At 42.7% G+C, this 17,110-nt stretch overlaps 1 protein-coding gene across 1 annotated transcript in view; it reads left to right on the top strand.

The window, feature by feature from the left end:
* Nucleotides 1-17,110, top strand: part of LOC126394367 (citron Rho-interacting kinase) — a 54,369-nt gene that overhangs the window by 34,087 nt on the left and 3,172 nt on the right. The window contains exons 17-39 of the mRNA XM_050051141.1: nt 785-920; nt 1,018-1,122; nt 1,381-1,521; nt 1,830-1,937; nt 3,824-4,049; nt 4,154-4,312; nt 4,500-4,523; nt 6,286-6,456; nt 6,793-6,973; nt 7,742-7,830; nt 7,961-8,065; nt 8,408-8,577; nt 9,007-9,051; nt 11,249-11,329; nt 11,655-11,790; nt 12,139-12,278; nt 12,400-12,492; nt 14,117-14,225; nt 14,641-14,769; nt 15,145-15,225; nt 15,320-15,398; nt 15,489-15,662; nt 15,963-16,251. Coding sequence (XP_049907098.1) covers nt 785-920; nt 1,018-1,122; nt 1,381-1,521; nt 1,830-1,937; nt 3,824-4,049; nt 4,154-4,312; nt 4,500-4,523; nt 6,286-6,456; nt 6,793-6,973; nt 7,742-7,830; nt 7,961-8,065; nt 8,408-8,577; nt 9,007-9,051; nt 11,249-11,329; nt 11,655-11,790; nt 12,139-12,278; nt 12,400-12,492; nt 14,117-14,225; nt 14,641-14,769; nt 15,145-15,225; nt 15,320-15,398; nt 15,489-15,662; nt 15,963-16,251 — 2,971 coding nt within the window. The remainder of the gene's footprint in view (nt 1-784; nt 921-1,017; nt 1,123-1,380; nt 1,522-1,829; nt 1,938-3,823; nt 4,050-4,153; nt 4,313-4,499; nt 4,524-6,285; nt 6,457-6,792; nt 6,974-7,741; nt 7,831-7,960; nt 8,066-8,407; nt 8,578-9,006; nt 9,052-11,248; nt 11,330-11,654; nt 11,791-12,138; nt 12,279-12,399; nt 12,493-14,116; nt 14,226-14,640; nt 14,770-15,144; nt 15,226-15,319; nt 15,399-15,488; nt 15,663-15,962; nt 16,252-17,110) is intronic.

Below are 17,110 nucleotides of genomic sequence, written 5' to 3' on the forward strand. Positions count from 1 at the left end.
ATACTTATGAGCCCTTAAAGTTGGGGGACTGTGTGAAGAAATGGTTGACATTCCTACACGGTTCATACTACACTTTTGAAAAAAGCCTTAAATGAAAGCTGAGAGTCTGCACTTTAAGCAGGTATTCATTGTTTCATTTAAAACCCATTGTGGTGGTGTACAGAGCCAAAATGACGATAACTGTATCATTGTCCAAATATTTATGGACCTGACTGTACATGTGGATAGAGGACCACACACACATAGATAAGTATACACGCATACTCATAAAGGCTACATGCATGTGCATTCACACAGACACACGTACTCACAAAATTATGGACATACACATCCATATATTGCCATGAATTAGGCCACATACACATGTGCATACATTTGCAACACTTAAAATGATTGTAATGTGATATCAGTGTTGATATTTTTTTATAAATGATGATGTTATCATGTCATGTGTGAGAATGTCACTATTTATTATGTACTCAATTTAACTAATGTACTTGTGGTAATGTTGACATGATGAAATGCCTAGTGAGCGACAAGAATCACAAAATAGCCTTTGCTGGAAATCAAAAAGCAATACATCTGTTTCATGTTATTGTTGTTATGTGTGTACACACACACACACACACACACACACACACACACACACACACTGGCACATGAAACTGGGTTTATTTTACTGTATTTGGTTCAAATAACAACTGTACATCAGTTACAAAAAAGATAGCTGAACTACAGAAGCATGCACTTAATAGTGTAAACAATAGTTTGCTGTATGCTCTAGGCTTCGTTCAGAGCAGCGCAGCTCAGAGTCTCGCCAGGCTGTGGAGCAGGCAGTTAAGGAGCACAAAGCTGAAATCCTGGCACTGCAGCAGGCCCTTAAAGACCAGAAACTCAAAGCTGAGAGCCTTGCCGACACTGTAAGCATTTCCACACTGGTGAATAAGTATTTTACTGTACAGTATTTTGTCTGGTTAACAGATGTTACAACAAACTCATCCTGCTTTCTCTTCTCAGTTGAATGATCTGGAGAAGAAGCATGCCATGCTGGAGATGAACGCCCGCAGTTTGCAGCAAAAGCTGGAGAGTGAGAGGGATCTGAAGCAGAGGCTGCTGGAGGAGGTATTCTGTATCATCCCATTGATTTCCATTGTTTTCTTGATGTTTAAAAGTTTTCTTGGTGCATGTCTGCTCCAAATGAATTACCAGAATAGAAAAATGAACATGATTTTCAGTTTGTGAAGTCATAGCCGTAACAAAGGTCAATCCAAGCTGAAAAGTTTAGCTGGTGCCATCACTGGAAGCAATCATTTGTAAGAAGCACAAGTCGCAAAGTCACAGTATCTAGATGATGATGTAACAGCTGTTTTACATCCACAGCAAGAGAAACTGCAGCAGCAGATGGATGCCCAGAAGACGCACATCTTCCGTCTGACCCAGGGGCTGCAGGACGCTCTGGACCAGACTGACTTGCTGAAGACTGAAAGGACTGACCTGGAATACCAGCTGGAGAACATCCAGGTGCTGCTACACACACATACACACACATACACATATCCACAGAAAAAAAACAACTTAAAGATTATCGGGCACGCACATGTAGACCTGCTGGATTTTCTGTCATTTGTCATCTTGTTTCTCCTTCACTGTTCTGTCACTTTGTTTTAATAGTGAAAGACACATAAACAGAAACACGCCCCCCGCACTCTGTTTTCTCCCCTAGCATATACTCCCCTTCTCTCTGTCCCTCTGTCACCCTCTCTGTGTGAAGTAAAGTACTTGAGGAGAAATTCATGGCAGTAGTGATGTTCACTTAGCTCCACCTGCAGGCTGTGTACTCCCATGAGAAGGTGAAAATGGAGGGGACCATCACTCAGCAGACCAAGCTCATCGACTTCCTCCAGTCCCAGGCCCATGGTGGCTCCAAGAAGAAAAAGGTCAGATGGGATTATGTATTTAATTGGATTGAGAATAATTTGTTTGTCTTGCTACGCAGCATGTGAGTAAAAACAGTGGAAACATTTATGGGACAAATTATAAGTCTTTAAAAGTTCTTAGACAAGGATTAGACAACAAGCTTGTGATGGTTTGCATGATACTAAAACTTATACCATATTTAAATGCAGGTAAAACAGACAGTTAAGAAGACTGATTGCACGTCTCGATAGCTCAGATAGCAAAGGGACAATGTGACGCTTATGTAATGTATTAGATTTTTTTAGAATGTCACTAAGTAATATACATTTAGGGAGGGCTTTTGAATTAATATGACAAGTTTAATAATTTTTAAAAAATCATTTAGAAGGTTAAAGGGGACCTACTATGCTTTTCCATATTTTCTGTCATGTAGTGTTACAGTGTCGAATATAAGTGTGGCCAAAGTTTCAAATAATTATAGGTAAATGTATATATATATTTATATATACATATATATATATATGAATATAGTAATTGCTGTGGGTGAAAACCTCAATCTGCAGACTGCTATCAGTACTCTGTTTCCAACATTTTTCTACTTTGGCTACAAGATGACGTCAGCTTGTGACGGATCTGTCTATGTGGTTATCTGCTCCTCCAGGCATGCTAGTGTTTACATTACTAAGCCTACATTGCTACATGACGCCATATGCTAGCATCAGGGAAACATGTAATCATGGTCGCTGATGTTGTAAATTTCTCCCTGATTTCAGATTATATTCCTGCTGGAATATGTCCGGTTGTGTTTAGAAGCTCTTTTTGGTGATTTTTTTAAATGGTGGAAAGTGCTACTATTCCCCGTGACATTCATTGGCCAGCTGCAATGACAGTGCAGAGACACAGAAATACGGAAGATCCCAGAAGCGCTGGCCAATCAGAGCAGATAGTCTCTGTCTCTTCAAGAGACAGGTACTAAAATTGAGTATTTCAGACAGAGGGTGAATATTGGTGTTCTAGCACAGACAATTTAAGGAAGATTAAGTGTTTTTTGACCATTAGAGCATGTAAACATGGGCTGGGTCACGGGGTGGCAGGCTGAGCAAAGTACTCCAGACGTCCCTCTCCCCAGCAATGCTTTCCACAACCACCTGGCTGCTCCCGAGGCATTCCCAGGCCCGATGAGATATATAATCCCTCCACTGTGTTTTAGGTCTACCCTGGGGCCTCCTACCAGTTGAACGTGCTCGAAATACCTCTAATGGGAGGTGTTCGGCAGGCATCTTGATCAGATGCCCAAACCACTTCAGCTGGCCCCTCGACATGAAGGAGCAGCAGCTCTACTCTAAACTCCTTCGGGATGTCTAAACTCCTCACCCTACATCTAAGGCTGAGCCCAGCCACCCTTCAGAGGAAATTCATTTTGGCCACTTGTATCCATAGTCTCATTCTTACGGTCAGCTCAGCTCCCTCTTCACCACGACGGTCTGGCGCAGTGCCCGTATCACTGCAGATGCTGCACCAAACCGACGATCAATCTCACACCTCCATTCTACCCTCACTCGTGAACAAGACCCTGCGATACTTGAACTCCTTCATTTGGGGCAGTATCTCTCTCCCAATCCAGAGCTGGCAATCCACCATTTTCAGTCAGAGAACCGTGGCCTCATATTTGGAAGTGCTGACTCTAGTAGAAACCTAAAATATGAGTATGAACCTTAAAATGAGTATAATAGGTCCCCTTTAAATTCAGGACACCCACAAGTGGGTCGCTTTATTCAAACCATCGTTACAACTTCTACCAGCCTCTTTGCAAATTTCAGAAAAAATTGTAGATCACCACCACATAGAAACTGAGTTCAAGCCAGTGAACAAACCAGTGAACAAAGTTTGGGTTCCTGTGACTCAGGGTTTGTTTGGGCGTCGTCGAGAGGACCTGTTGGCTGCCATGGCTGCTCAGGCCCAGGCTCAGGGTCAGACTCAAGGCCAGGTTTCCCCTGTGCCCCCCATCCAGCCGGTGCCTCTGCAGTACAGTGACATGAAGGTTGCTCTGGACAAAGAGCGCACTCGCTGCTCTGAGCTAGAGGAAGCCCTGCAGAAAATGAGAGCGGAGCTACGATCTCTGAGAGAGGAAGGTGAGAGATAGTATGCTACTAACATTACCTCCTCTGAACAACAGTTTACAATTTGCATACACGTGAGTAAAAGATTAATGTAAGTTTAATTATTCCAATGCCAGCACTCCAGTATAAGGATCACGGTAGCTCTGCAAACCCAGCAACAGCACGGCAGCAGATGATTATGTCTGCCATGGTGAAGTCTCCTGAGCACCAACAGGGCCCGACCAACCTAGCACCGTCCAACTCAGAACGCAGGAAAGTGACTGCAACACCTGAGGGTAAGTAAAGGGATGATGTTTACTGAAGTGCAGCCTTTGCAGACACAGACATGCAGGTTTATATCTTCATACTTGACACATACTGGCCCTCACCTGCACACACATACTGTAGATACACATGTAATATCGCTCGCGAAGGATCATTTGTGAAACTCTTACTATCCTTTTTCTTTCACACACCTTTCAGAAAGAAGGAGGGTCACTTTTGAAAGTAAGTTGTCCAAACTCATGGTTTCTGCAGTTTGGTCTCTTATCTCTTCTCTTTTTGCCTCATCCACATTGTTGAAAGGCCAGATTTTAAAAGCTCTGCACTTTTATAAAATATGAGATCCCACCAGGCTGGCTGGGTGAAGCTGAGAAATCTTCGAGTAAATTTTCACCTTCTCGGTGCACAGCTTTAGAAATCTGAAGCATTTATATCAGTTGCTGAAGCTTAACCAATCTGATTTGCAGAACTCCGCTCTGCTCTTTGACTCACAACAATCCCACCTAAACTCCACATCATACACTAACAGAGATGAACCGTGTGATAAACTCTGCAATGCACAAGACGCTGTTTGAACCCACACTGTGAAAATAACTTAAGGCATTATTCAGTCATCTCATTTGTTCTTACAAAACAGCAAAGGTTACAACGACAAAGTTAAAAGGACAGTTCACCCCCTGTAGTGCTAAGTATCAATTTAGATTGTTTTGGTGTGAGTTGCTGAGTGTTTGAGATAATATAATGTAACTAGATGGCACTTGGCTTGTGGCACTCAAAGCAGTAAAAAATACATTTGAAAAATTCAACAGCAATTTAGAGAAATCATGACCTGGTTATTCACAATAATCCATAGATCTTGTTGTGAGTAGTTTCATGTTTTTTCTACCAAACTACACCTACCAGTCATATCACCACATAGAAGGAAGTGTACATCTACTCATGGATGAGAGGCTCATGCTCGTGACAGTAATTGTGTTCTGTTCTCCTTGGCTGAGCTGTAACGTTAGCTAGCTCAGTGGTGCTAGGTGAGCTAGCAGTAGATGCCACTTCCTTCTGGGTAGTGATTCGGTTGGCGGATGTAATTTGGTAGAAAGAAAATAGTTCCTACATGAAACTACTCACAGCAAGATCTATTGATTATCATGAGTAACCAGGTCATGGTTCCTGGAAGACACATTGCTGTTGAGTTTTTCAAATATATTTTCTTGGCACTTTGAGCGCCACAAGCTGAGTGCCATCTAGTTCCATTATATTGGAGAGAATGCAGACATCTCTACAGCCAATGTCTCCAACACTGTGCAACTCACATCAGAACAATCTAGATTAATAAATGGCACTACAGGTAAGAGGAAAACATATCTTATTTTGGGATGAACTGTTCTTTTAATCCTGGACAATCCCCATGTTAGTCTTCATTTTATGTCATTGTAGACTGATATAAATCCTTGTGAGAACATTTGGCGATTGTAACATCACCTGAAAGAAAAAGGAAACAATAAAATATGTTGCTAACATCGACACACTAGTGAACAAGTAAGGGTATATTACTGTATGGGGAAGAAAAACTATAGAAAATCCATATATTATCATTATCATTTTCAATCCAAAACCGGTTAGGTTGTTACCTACAAGTAAATATTTCTAAAACCAAATGTTTTATGGAAAACGTTGTGTTGTGCAAACAAACAATACTTGACACACAGTGTGAAACTTGACTGGATAATGCCTTTCAAATGCAACAGCGAGTGGGCACAAGCACAAGGGATTGATCAAATCAATATTCTTTTTCAAGCATCTTTGTCTCCAGAGTTTACTTGCTTATGCATTTTGCTCAACATCTTACAGTTTTTTTGGAAACCCTCTTTTGTTGAACTGATTTCATAGCGGGTATGGCATGGTGACTGAGGTTGTGAAGCAATGAATGTACCTGACACAGTAGGACGTACTGGACCTACCTGCCCTCACTGTGTTCCCTGGCTGTATTCAGAGTTTAGCCGTCGTTTGAAGGACAGTCAGAGAGACAGAGAGAGGGAGAGAGAGAGGGTGGTGCACCACAACACCGCTCACCGCTTCACAGTGGGACTCAACATGAGAGCTGCCAAGTGTACTGTGTGCCTGGATACTGTGCACTTTGGTCGCCAAGCTGCTACCTGTCTCGGTAAGTTACAGATGTGTTTGAAAGGCCAGCCCTGAACCAAATGATTCACATAACCTTTATGTAAATGAAATTGACATATCATAGTAGTTCATATTTGAATTTTTTGCCCCATTTATAAACGTAAAATTAAAATCGTAGCCCTCCTATTATTACTCATTTTTGTTAGCTATTTTCTGTTGTGTAAATGTTATCACACAGATGATAAATGGGTGTTAGTATGACGTGTGAAACCATGGTGATGGCTGCTGCTGCTCTTGCCTCTCACTCATTCTTTGTTTATAACATTGCATTTTATTGTGTGGCATTGCTCTCCTTGACAATGTTTTTTCTCCTCAGAATGTCACGCTTTGTGCCACCCAAAATGCTCCCCCTGCCTTCCAGCGACATGTGGTATGTCCAGCGACTGCTCCCTGCATCTGCCTGAGGGCCTGCTGCGGGACAAAGGCACCTCCCCAGGCCAACAGCTCAAAGAGGCCAGCGGACACATGCACCTGGAGGGTTGGATGAAACAGCCCAGGTTAGCTGTGGACACACGGCCACAGTGATGTCACCCTCCATTCAAAAATGTGTTTATCTCCCCTAAATTGTCTGACCTCGACTATACTCTGTGCAAAGTTTGTCACTGGAGAAGGGTTTTCACATTCAATGTCTGTGCACTTCCCTAAAGTCTGAGATTCAAACTTAGATTCAATCTCTCTCATGTTTTTTCTACTGTAATCCAGATGTGCACTGCTCTATTTCTGGTCACCATTGTGCTAGCAGTGTTAGAGACAGCAGAAAGCCAAACCAACTGCAAGCAGCAGTGATGGGCGGGTCAGGGGCCCGCCCAGAGGGGGACTTAAAGCTATTCTCTCATTGTTCTTTGCCAATTGGGATCCAGATCATACATGGGGTTCCTACAGTTTCCAAACATTACCATCACAAAGTAGATTGTCTATATTGTGGATGTTTGTGATGGCCAGCACCTTACATAGACGTGCCATGTTGTGTATTTGTTATGTCCTTCACACCTATACGTAAATTTGTCTCCAGTAATATGCCGTAGTTTCTCTTCAGTGCTCCCTCACTGTGGGCCTGTGTCATTTTCTCCCACTGATCAGGCAGGCTGATGTTACTCAACACAAGTCCTCTCAGGCACTCTCTGTTATGTTCTGTCTGGCAAAGTCCACCCATCTGGTACTTAAACCAGTTTAAACAGAAGCATTTGTAGAGTTCCCTGCAAAAACAGTGGATCCACTTCATCGTCTTTGCTTTGTAGTGATACGGTTGCCTCGTGTTTTTTCAGGAACGGGAAGCGAGGCCAGGGCTGGGAGAGAAAATACATGGTGCTGGATGGGACTAAAGTGTCAATCTACGAGATAGAGCCCAGAGAAGGTTGCTTTGTATTACTTGTGTAACAGAAAAACATACAGCAACATTTCATAGCTCTACCAGAGTAGATCAGTTTTTCCCTGACAAATACTGCCTCTAGTTACACACATCTTTTTTTCTGTGTTTTATCCAGATTCAGTGAAACCACTGGAAGAGTTTGACCTGTGTTTGTCAGATGGAGAGGTGATTGTTCATGGAGCTGTGGGGGCATCTGAGCTACCCAACACTGCCAAGTCAGGTACAATATAATAAGTGTGCTGTTCTCTCACTGTTGATTTGCATGCTTCAAAATCTTTCTTTCATATTCCTCTTCTTCACCTTTTAGAATTCTCCTCACCAGTGTCAGTCAACATTTTTGTCTAGTTTAAGACTTCGCTGTCTGTAGTTCTTTAGAAATGTTTTTTAGAGGAGTTTTGGTTCTCCAAGTTTGACTGGAGACCCCAAGGGGTCATTCACAGTGTTCCAGAGAGTCCCAGTAAAATAAGGCAGAGTTCGATTTTACTATGATTAATGAGAAACCGCAAAAATACAACAGTTTAAATTCTGAAGGCATGCCTTACTCATGTTTCCTGTGTGCCAGATGTTCCCTACGTCCTGAAGCTGGAGTCCCGTTGTCACGCCCCCTGCTGGCCTGGACAGTCACTTTACTTCATGGCTCCCAGTTTCCCAGACAAACAGCGCTGGGTGGCTGTCATGGAGTCTGTGGTGGCCGGGGGGCGAGCCTCACGGGAGAAAGCCGAGGCCGACGCAGTGAGTATCTCTGGAGCAGGCGGGGAAAAACTGGGGCAACTGGCTCGCTGTGTCCATGATGTCTGCTGACTCAGATCATGAAACTTTATGACCACACCCACAGATAACTGTTTTGTCTGTGGCTGTGGTTGTAAACTCGCTGTTTGACTGTGTGGGAGATATGCATGAGCAGCGGACATTGTATTCTTCAACAATTCATTTTAAGACATAGGTTTTAGGTTTTAGAGTTTTGATGGATAACCCCCAGTTCACTTATATGTGTCGTTAATTGTCCCCTTCTTCTCTCCTCTTCTCTTCCTCCTCTCTCTTTGTCTTTCTCACTGCTGTTTGTTGCTTTTTCATCATGCCACATTGTATGTCCGGTATATGGGCGTGTTTTGTTGATTTGCTCTATTCTGCCCATTCCATTGGGTTTCATTGCACACATAGGCTGCTGTGTCCAAAAGACAAATGGTTCTGTCTCCTCTGGTCCAGGTAAAAAGTTACACAGATATAGACATAAGACTTACTGACAGACACACACACACACACACACACACACACACACACACACACACACACACACACCTGCATATCCTACACGAGGCACGCAGTAGTGCATGTGTCTGTCATTGTGTTAGTTGGTCATCTCCCCCCTGCTCCCACCTCACCAGCTGTGACCGCTCCTCACTCTCACTATCCTCTGCTACACTGTCATGTCCCGTGCAATCTCTGTGTTAATGTAATAGTTTGGATGTTGCTGAAATATGTCTTTGGTGTCCTGTTTTTTTAACACCAGTACACATCTTCTCACCAAGATGTTTGATCATCTTTGGGTTGATCCTCTCCAGCTGTCCTGTTCAGAGGACCAGGGATCAGACAGTGGGTTTTTACCTACTGGTGTACTTGTCTGTGTTTTTACCCTGCTGCCCCTCTGCACACTCTTTAGAGAATGGGACTCAAGTCACGTGACTCTGACACATCTGTGAGACACAATTCACCTTTGAGAAACATAAATTTAACTGAATTTACAGTTTGGAGAGTCTAGAGTTGATTGTGGCATGTATCAGAATGACTTGGAAATAATATTTTCTTCATCTTTCTTGCCAACTCTTAAAGGGTAACTTTGGTGATTTTCAACCCGGACCCCATTTTCCCATGTTTTTTTGTGAAAGTGACGACTGGAGACTCAGACAACACAACAAATTGGTCCAGTGTTGAGTGGGACCCTGTAGACAGCAATGTAACATTAATAGGCAATTGCGTACAATCAATTTATGCCCATTTAAGATGCTTGGTTTTGCCACTGGCAAACTCAGATTGTTATTCAAAGTGTCTGGCAACACTATGGACAGGATCCCCTACAGAGACATTTTGTTACGCAGTGAGATCCTTTTTGTTTAACCAAAAGCAGTCCCAAAATCCCCATAACCAAACCCACCAGACTCTATTTAAATAATTAGCATTTATCATTGTGAAACACCCTTAGCCTATACCAAATACCAAAAATGCCAAAGTTACCCTTTAACATCTGACTTGAATGACTTCCCATGCTGCTATTGCCTGTTCATGCACAGGTAAATTCAGGTTAGCCAGTTAAGACTAAGGTGCCTCATGCTGTTACCCTTCACTTGTCATGGAATACATATTAACAAAACAACTTTATACAGATGAGGTCAGTTCTTTGTTGAGCATTATTTGATTAAAGCAAAAGGTAAATGTTATTGTTGGTGTAACATAAAATTGATTTTTCTTTTTAAGTTATTAACAATGCAATGACTTGACTCACTTTCTACTTCTGACTGGATTTCTGAGAGTCCATCAGTTGTCATTAGAGTACTGAAAATCTGTCCACCTTATTCCTAGCCCCATGGTACCCTGCATGAATTATGGGTACGACTTCCGGCGCCAAAACGGAACTGGCATTTTCCAAAGGTAGCTGCAGGTAGGCTAATCAAACAAATAAAGAGCCTATACAACTGAGAAATTATCAATCTCCCACTGTCTCCCCATCTCTCCCTTATCAAAATAGCAAAGATACACATTACACATGGAAAATTAACGTGGCTAACGTGAGTTAGCGAACTACATTTTCATCTACTGTGTGTGTACCGTACTTGTCTTTTTTTTAATTTTGGTATGAGAGGTGTGGTCAGATGTCATGAGGGTTTGTTGCTGGAAGCTGCCTCTAGTTCTGGGTTTTGCTCTCTTTGCTCCCATCGTGGTCAAAATACAGGTGGTGCTTATTTTTTCCAGGCAGCTGGCAACTTGGCATCTGCAGTAGAGGTGTTCCTTGCGAGCTCCCCCCTCCCACTCAATCCCCGCATATAGAGCAGATTAGTTGACGGCATAAATAGCAAACGTGGTGAAGTAAAAAGTAGATTACTGGCTTAAAAATATAAAAAGGAACATGAAAGTACTTGTTTCTTAAGAATAAAAATGAAAAAGAAAAACAGTTTTTAATCATGTGCGTGACTTTTAATGCGTTACTTCCCGCCCCTGGAATCCAGGCTTGAAACATGAACTTAAAACTGAAGACTGACTTGTGACTTGGTCCCACCTCTGACCCTGTTAACGTTCACACAGTCCTGCAGCCGTCCAGCCCCCTCTGTCCTGCTCTTCTGCTGCCTCCCTCTGAGGTCATGTTGAGGTGGTGACCCTGCTGACCCCTGACCTCTCTCTGCTCTTACAGAAGCTGCTAGGAAACTCTCTCCTAAAGCTGGAGGGAGACGATAGGCTGGATATTAACTGCACCCTCCCGCTCACCGATCAGGTACTTCTGTAGATCATATTTCAGCGGAGAGCACTGGCAGTGTCATCTGTGCGCGTACAATACTTACACTTTGTTTCTTAAATAATTAATCTACTGATTTAGACATTTTTCATGTTGATCATACAGAAAACGAGTCTATCTGAAGTAGCAGTTACGTATGTTCAAAAGTAGAATTTTTGAATATATGAAAGTAAATGAAGCACAGAGCAGATGCTCGGGGCTCACTGCCAAGGTTCACCACATGTTGCTCCTGTTTGAAATTTCACCGTATTCACCCGAATAATTATGGTTATGTTTCTGACAATGTGTTTTTGCTGTGCTGCAGATAGTTCTGGTGGGCTCAGAGGAGGGTCTGTACGCTCTGAACGTTATCAAGAACTCTCTGACTCACATCCCTGGCCTGGGATCAGTCTTTCAGATCCACATCATCAAAGAGCAGGAGAAACTGCTGATGATTGTTGGTGAGATGTCCAGCTTTGTCATTTTCAAAAGATATGGCTGTCGACTGAGCAGCAGGATTTGAGTCTAGGCTTTTCATTCAGTTCAGGCAGTGAGTGTTCATAAATCAAAATCCAATATCCTCTGCCATAACTACCTGCCGTTAGAAGTAACTCTCATAATTGAGGCTCTACAATTATTATTCATCATTAAAACTTTAAAAGGTCAAACTTCCATTCTAATATTTCTGCTGAAACTTGTAGATATGATTCATCTTGTCACACAGGGCAGCATGATGACTAAGAAGTGAATTGTGTTCTTCCTCCTGGAACATCAGCTAACTGTGTAACGTCTGTCTGTGTGTGCTGCAGGGGACGAGAGGGCGTTGTGTCTGGTGGAGATTAAGAGAGTGAAGCAGTCTCTGGCCCAGTCCCACCTGCCCAGCCAGTCTGAACTGGCTCCCTACATCTTTGAGACAGTGAAGGGCTGCCATCTGTTTGCTGCTGGGAGAGTAGGTCTTCCTCTGCTCTGTGAAATTTAAGATAAAGCAGCATGTCTGCTTCTTGGCTTTAGAGGTTTTTCTTTTTTGTCCGTGCGAAAATGTGAAACGAACATCTACGCTCTCATTACAGATAGACAACGGACCTTGTATATGTGCTGCTATGCCTAACAAGATAACCATTCTGCGCTACAACGACAATCTCAACAAATACTGCATTCGTAAGGTTAGTATAACCTGTTTTCTACAATGAAATAGCAACCAACACAATGAAAAGAGGATTGCAATCAGGTTAAGAAAATGTGGAAAATAATGTCAAAACACAGATCATGGTACCTGAGTAATGTGAATTAGAAAGTAACTAATCTTTACACAGTTTATGTCAGTGAAAGCTGAATTCTGAAAAACAGAAGAGCAGCAGATCATTTTTATGTCCTTTGTTGTTGAAGGAATACTTCATCCTCCCAAATGAACATTTTTATTTCCGTTACTCACCCTGTGTTAAGGTGAATTCATGAAGAAAACTTTGTTTATCTTGCATGCCGGCACTGTGAATGAAGAATCCAAAAACAGACAAAATTCTTGATGAACTGAGGTCATAGGCATCCGGGTTCAACAACAGCAAAATTACAACAAAACATCTTTTACAAACTCTCACACAACTCCTGCAATATAATCCAAGTCTCATTTATCCTGTCGTATGCTCAGTACTTCCCAAACAGAGCCCTTTTTGATGTGGAGCTGAAAGTAAAACTTACACTCTTCAAAGCCAGGCTCTATTGACAAAACAATAACAGAAACAAACTAACCGATCACGGCAGAGGTAGACAAGCAGCACCAGTGTTCAGTGAGCTGAAATTACTGTGTCATCAGAGCCTGGCTTTGAAAAGAGCGGAGATAAGTTTCCCCTTCAGTTCATTTTTAAATTCTAAGGTTTTAGTGAAAATGCATTTCAGTAAGGAGAGACAGAAGAATGAAATGAAGATTAAGTGTAAAGCAGAATATAAGTGTACAGTTTAACAGATGATTTGTGCTCATAAGATTTAACAAAGGTCTTTGGTGCTTGGACACCAGGGGGAATTTTTTTGTGATTGTGGGACATCTGAGTGGCAGCAAGATAAATCCCCCCATACAGTTTAGACATTGGTGGAGGTGGTGGTGGCTGCTGACTGTGGTTAATGACTGATGAGGCAAATAGAGGCTGCATCTGAGAAGACTAGGTGGTGATGGGGAGGTGGAGGGTACGCACAGCTGCAGCATGAAAGGACTGAAGGCAGAAATAGAAACCATATTTAAAATGAAGAGTAGATGATGGGTGAGGATGACAGGCTGAAGGAGAGGGTGTGTCGCTGTACTATTGGTTGATTGTGGATCAGCTGTAGAACAGCTGATGACTCGATTGACAGCCCTGAACACTGACAGCAAGAGATAGAGAGTGTGTGCAGGGAGTGAATGGCAGGGTGCGTGAGAAAGTTACAGCCTAAGCATGAAAACGTTTTCCTGGCTGAACTTTTGCTATGGCTTCATGTGCTGCACCAGTTGTGTGAGAGTTTGTAAAGATATGTTTTGCTCTTAATAAACATGGACCCCTATGATTTCAATTCATCAAGAATTTTCTCCATTTTTGGATTCTTTGTTTACCGTGGAGGTGTGCCAGAAAAACAAAATTTTCTTCACGAATTCAACGTAACACAAGGTAAGTATTTAATTTGAGGGTTCCGTAGTGTGTCAGGATCACATCATTTTATTTCTTTTTTTGTACTAAAAAGTGGGGGCTTTTGCCACCATAAAGGTTTCTATACAGGCTAAAGTGTTGTCTGTCACTTCCGTTTCCATTCTTCATCTCACAGGAAATTGAAACACTGGAGCCGTGCAGCTGCATCCACCTGACCAGCTACAGCATCATCATCGGCACCAACAAGTTCTATGAGATTGAGATGAAGCAGTTTGTGCTCGAAGGTGAGGACACAAGTAGACTGTTGCTGTGGTTTTAGAAAAAACATAACGCAGCATAAACGCAACAGCAGTTTTGGGTTAAAAGAAATTAAAACTTGAGAAAAACCTATAATCTGCTCAAAGAAACATTTTCTGTTATTTTTTGCAGAAACATGACATACATGTTAAATGTAGTATTTTATTGTATAGACCTCGTGCTGTCTTTTTTGCAAGCTGTTCCTGTACTTTATGATTTACCTGCTTAAAGAAACAGGTTATTAGGGTTTATACAATAGATCAGGTACCAGACAATCACAGGATAACAATTAAGATGCATCTGATAATATTTCAACAAGCCTCATGAAGCAGGATAATGTTTGTTGGATAACTGTGATCAGTGAATTTCAAAACAGTGTTTGACCTGATTCATCCGCTGCAGAATTCCTGGACAAGAACGACGTGTCACTCGCCTCAGCAGTGTTTGCAGCCTCGTCCCACAGCTTTCCCATCGCCATCATGCAGGTGGCCAGCAGTATGCAGAAGGAGGAGTACCTGCTGTGTTTTCATGGTGCGTCTGAATTAACAACTCCTCCACATGCTGTTGCTATGGTTTCTGTTTACATTACAAGATGGAAACATGCTCTATGCTGATGGAGAAGAAACAAGATAACTGTAGTGCAAAGCATCACAGTGGGGCTACAGTACAACCACAAGCAATGTTTTAGTGCTAATTAGTTTTTTTATCTAATACTACTATACTATAAATACAAGTCATAAATTGTACTTTGTAAAGGTGGGGGACTCATATATTTTGTATAATTTTTTATTTGACTCTGTCAGTGACACAGCTGCCTGCACACAGGACTCAACATGTCCTGTCTTGACTTTAGACACAATTAGAGGCACACAGAGGAGTGTATAGTAAGCTTTATTTATCTGGCAGAGTTTGGAGTGTTCGTGGACACGTACGGACGAAGAAGCCGCACTGAGGACATTAAGTGGAGCCGTCTGCCTCTGTCCTTTGGTAAATACACTTTGTAACTCCCACTGCTTTATGATGCAACAATACAGCAATCAGCAATACAGTATGGCATGTTGACACTGTCTCTGTGGTGCAGCCTACAGAGAGCCCTACCTGTTTGCCACCTACTTCAACTCTCTGGACGTCATCGAGGTCCAGGGACATTCTTCTCTGGGGTGAGACAGACCGGCTACCTCCGACCAAATTTGTAAAACTTACATTTTAGTTGTTAGCTTCATTTCCCACATCACTGCCTGTGCTTCCAGGCCCACAGTGCTGGCTCACCTGGACATCCCCAACCCTCGCTACCTGGGCCCTGCCATCTCCTCCGGGGCCATTTACCTGGCCTCCTCGTACCAGAACAAACTGCGGGTCATCTGCTGTAAGGGAAGTCTGATCAGAGAATCCGGAGAGCTGCAGAGGACCGGCTCCAGCAGAGGGTCAGCTCCTGTTCTTGGTTTGAGCTGGAAAAAAAACTCAGCAAAAGAGAGAAATAGTACAGAATTTAAATTATAGTTTACACAAACATATATCTCAAAACACATGTATTGTGAACTGTATATTGAAATTCACAGATAGAAAATGCCATTGCTTTTCTTTATTTTTATTTATTTATTTTTGACAGGCCAACAGTGCCATCTGCTGATAAGATATCAAAGCTTCTTGTGTCTAACAGACGGTTGGTTTTCCTGATAACATTGTCTGTTTTGAGACGTTGCTCTCTGCTCTGTTTTCTAAAGTAGTCCCAGTAAGCGAGGCCCACCCACCTACACAGAGCACATCACTAAGCGTTTGACCTCGGGCCCTGGCAGCCATGACGGCCTGCATCGGGAGCCCAGCACTCCACACCGTTACCGGGAGGGCCGCACCGAGTTCAGACGGGACAAGTCTCCAGCCCGACCGCTGGACAGGGAGAAGTCACCCGGCAGGGTGCTCGACAGTCGTAGAGAGAGGTCACCTGGGAGATTCGGAGACAGCAGCCGACTTCACGCTGGGTCTGTCCGAACACAGCTCGCCCCTGTTAACAAGGTACTGTGGGGACGTCCTGGTGGCTGCTTGGTATCACTGCTATGATTCTGCCTGCGGCCCCTCTTTCTCCTCTTTCTCCGTGTCTGTCTCTATTTAGTGTTCAGTTAGGCACAATAAGATTAAACAAAATCAAAAACCAAGGTCCTCTCACACACATAAACACAACACAGGAAGGTTCCATTACTAAACATTTGGTATGCACTAAGTTTTGTAGTTCAGACCACTGGTTCCAACTTTTTTGGCTTGTGACAGTTAGTAGCCTCGCATTCTCTATTTGTGACCCCTCGTCACACGAATGTTTGTAAGCTGTGAGATAAAGAGCTGAAGATAAGAGATAAGATAAGATTCACCTTTATTGATCCCATAATTGAGAAATTCCAGAGATGAAGAGAGATGTCCTGGTTTCAGATTGTTCCATTTAAAGAGTTTACAAGTCTTCAAGAGATAAAAATACCCAAAATTTCACAGTATTTTAAAACAACTAAAACTAGAGACAATGTTGAGTTGGGATCACTTCATCCATGATGCTTCAATCTGCGAATTAAAACAAATGTGGGCCAGGGGCATAACATGGGAGGGGGGGCAGTCTCCCCTTCCCTACTCCTTACTAGCTTTAGGCAGTGTCTGTTTTTTCATACTTTCATACCATGCTCTTGTCTCCCTGCTCTCCCTCTGCTGTTACGGGGCGGCTGTTTACAGTCCTGTGACATTATCCCTACCTCAGCTCAGCTCCCTGTTCCACCAGACTGACCTTTTAATAGAAATGTGAGCATCTGTATTTTTGACAGTACTGAAAATCATAGCGTCAGGATTTCTAAATAACCTGGTATATCGTAATACCGACATACCATTCAAGCTT

This window comes from Epinephelus moara, chromosome 8, assembly GCF_006386435.1.
Source record: "Epinephelus moara isolate mb chromosome 8, YSFRI_EMoa_1.0, whole genome shotgun sequence".
NCBI classification, from domain to species: Eukaryota; Metazoa; Chordata; class Actinopteri; order Perciformes; family Serranidae; genus Epinephelus; species Epinephelus moara.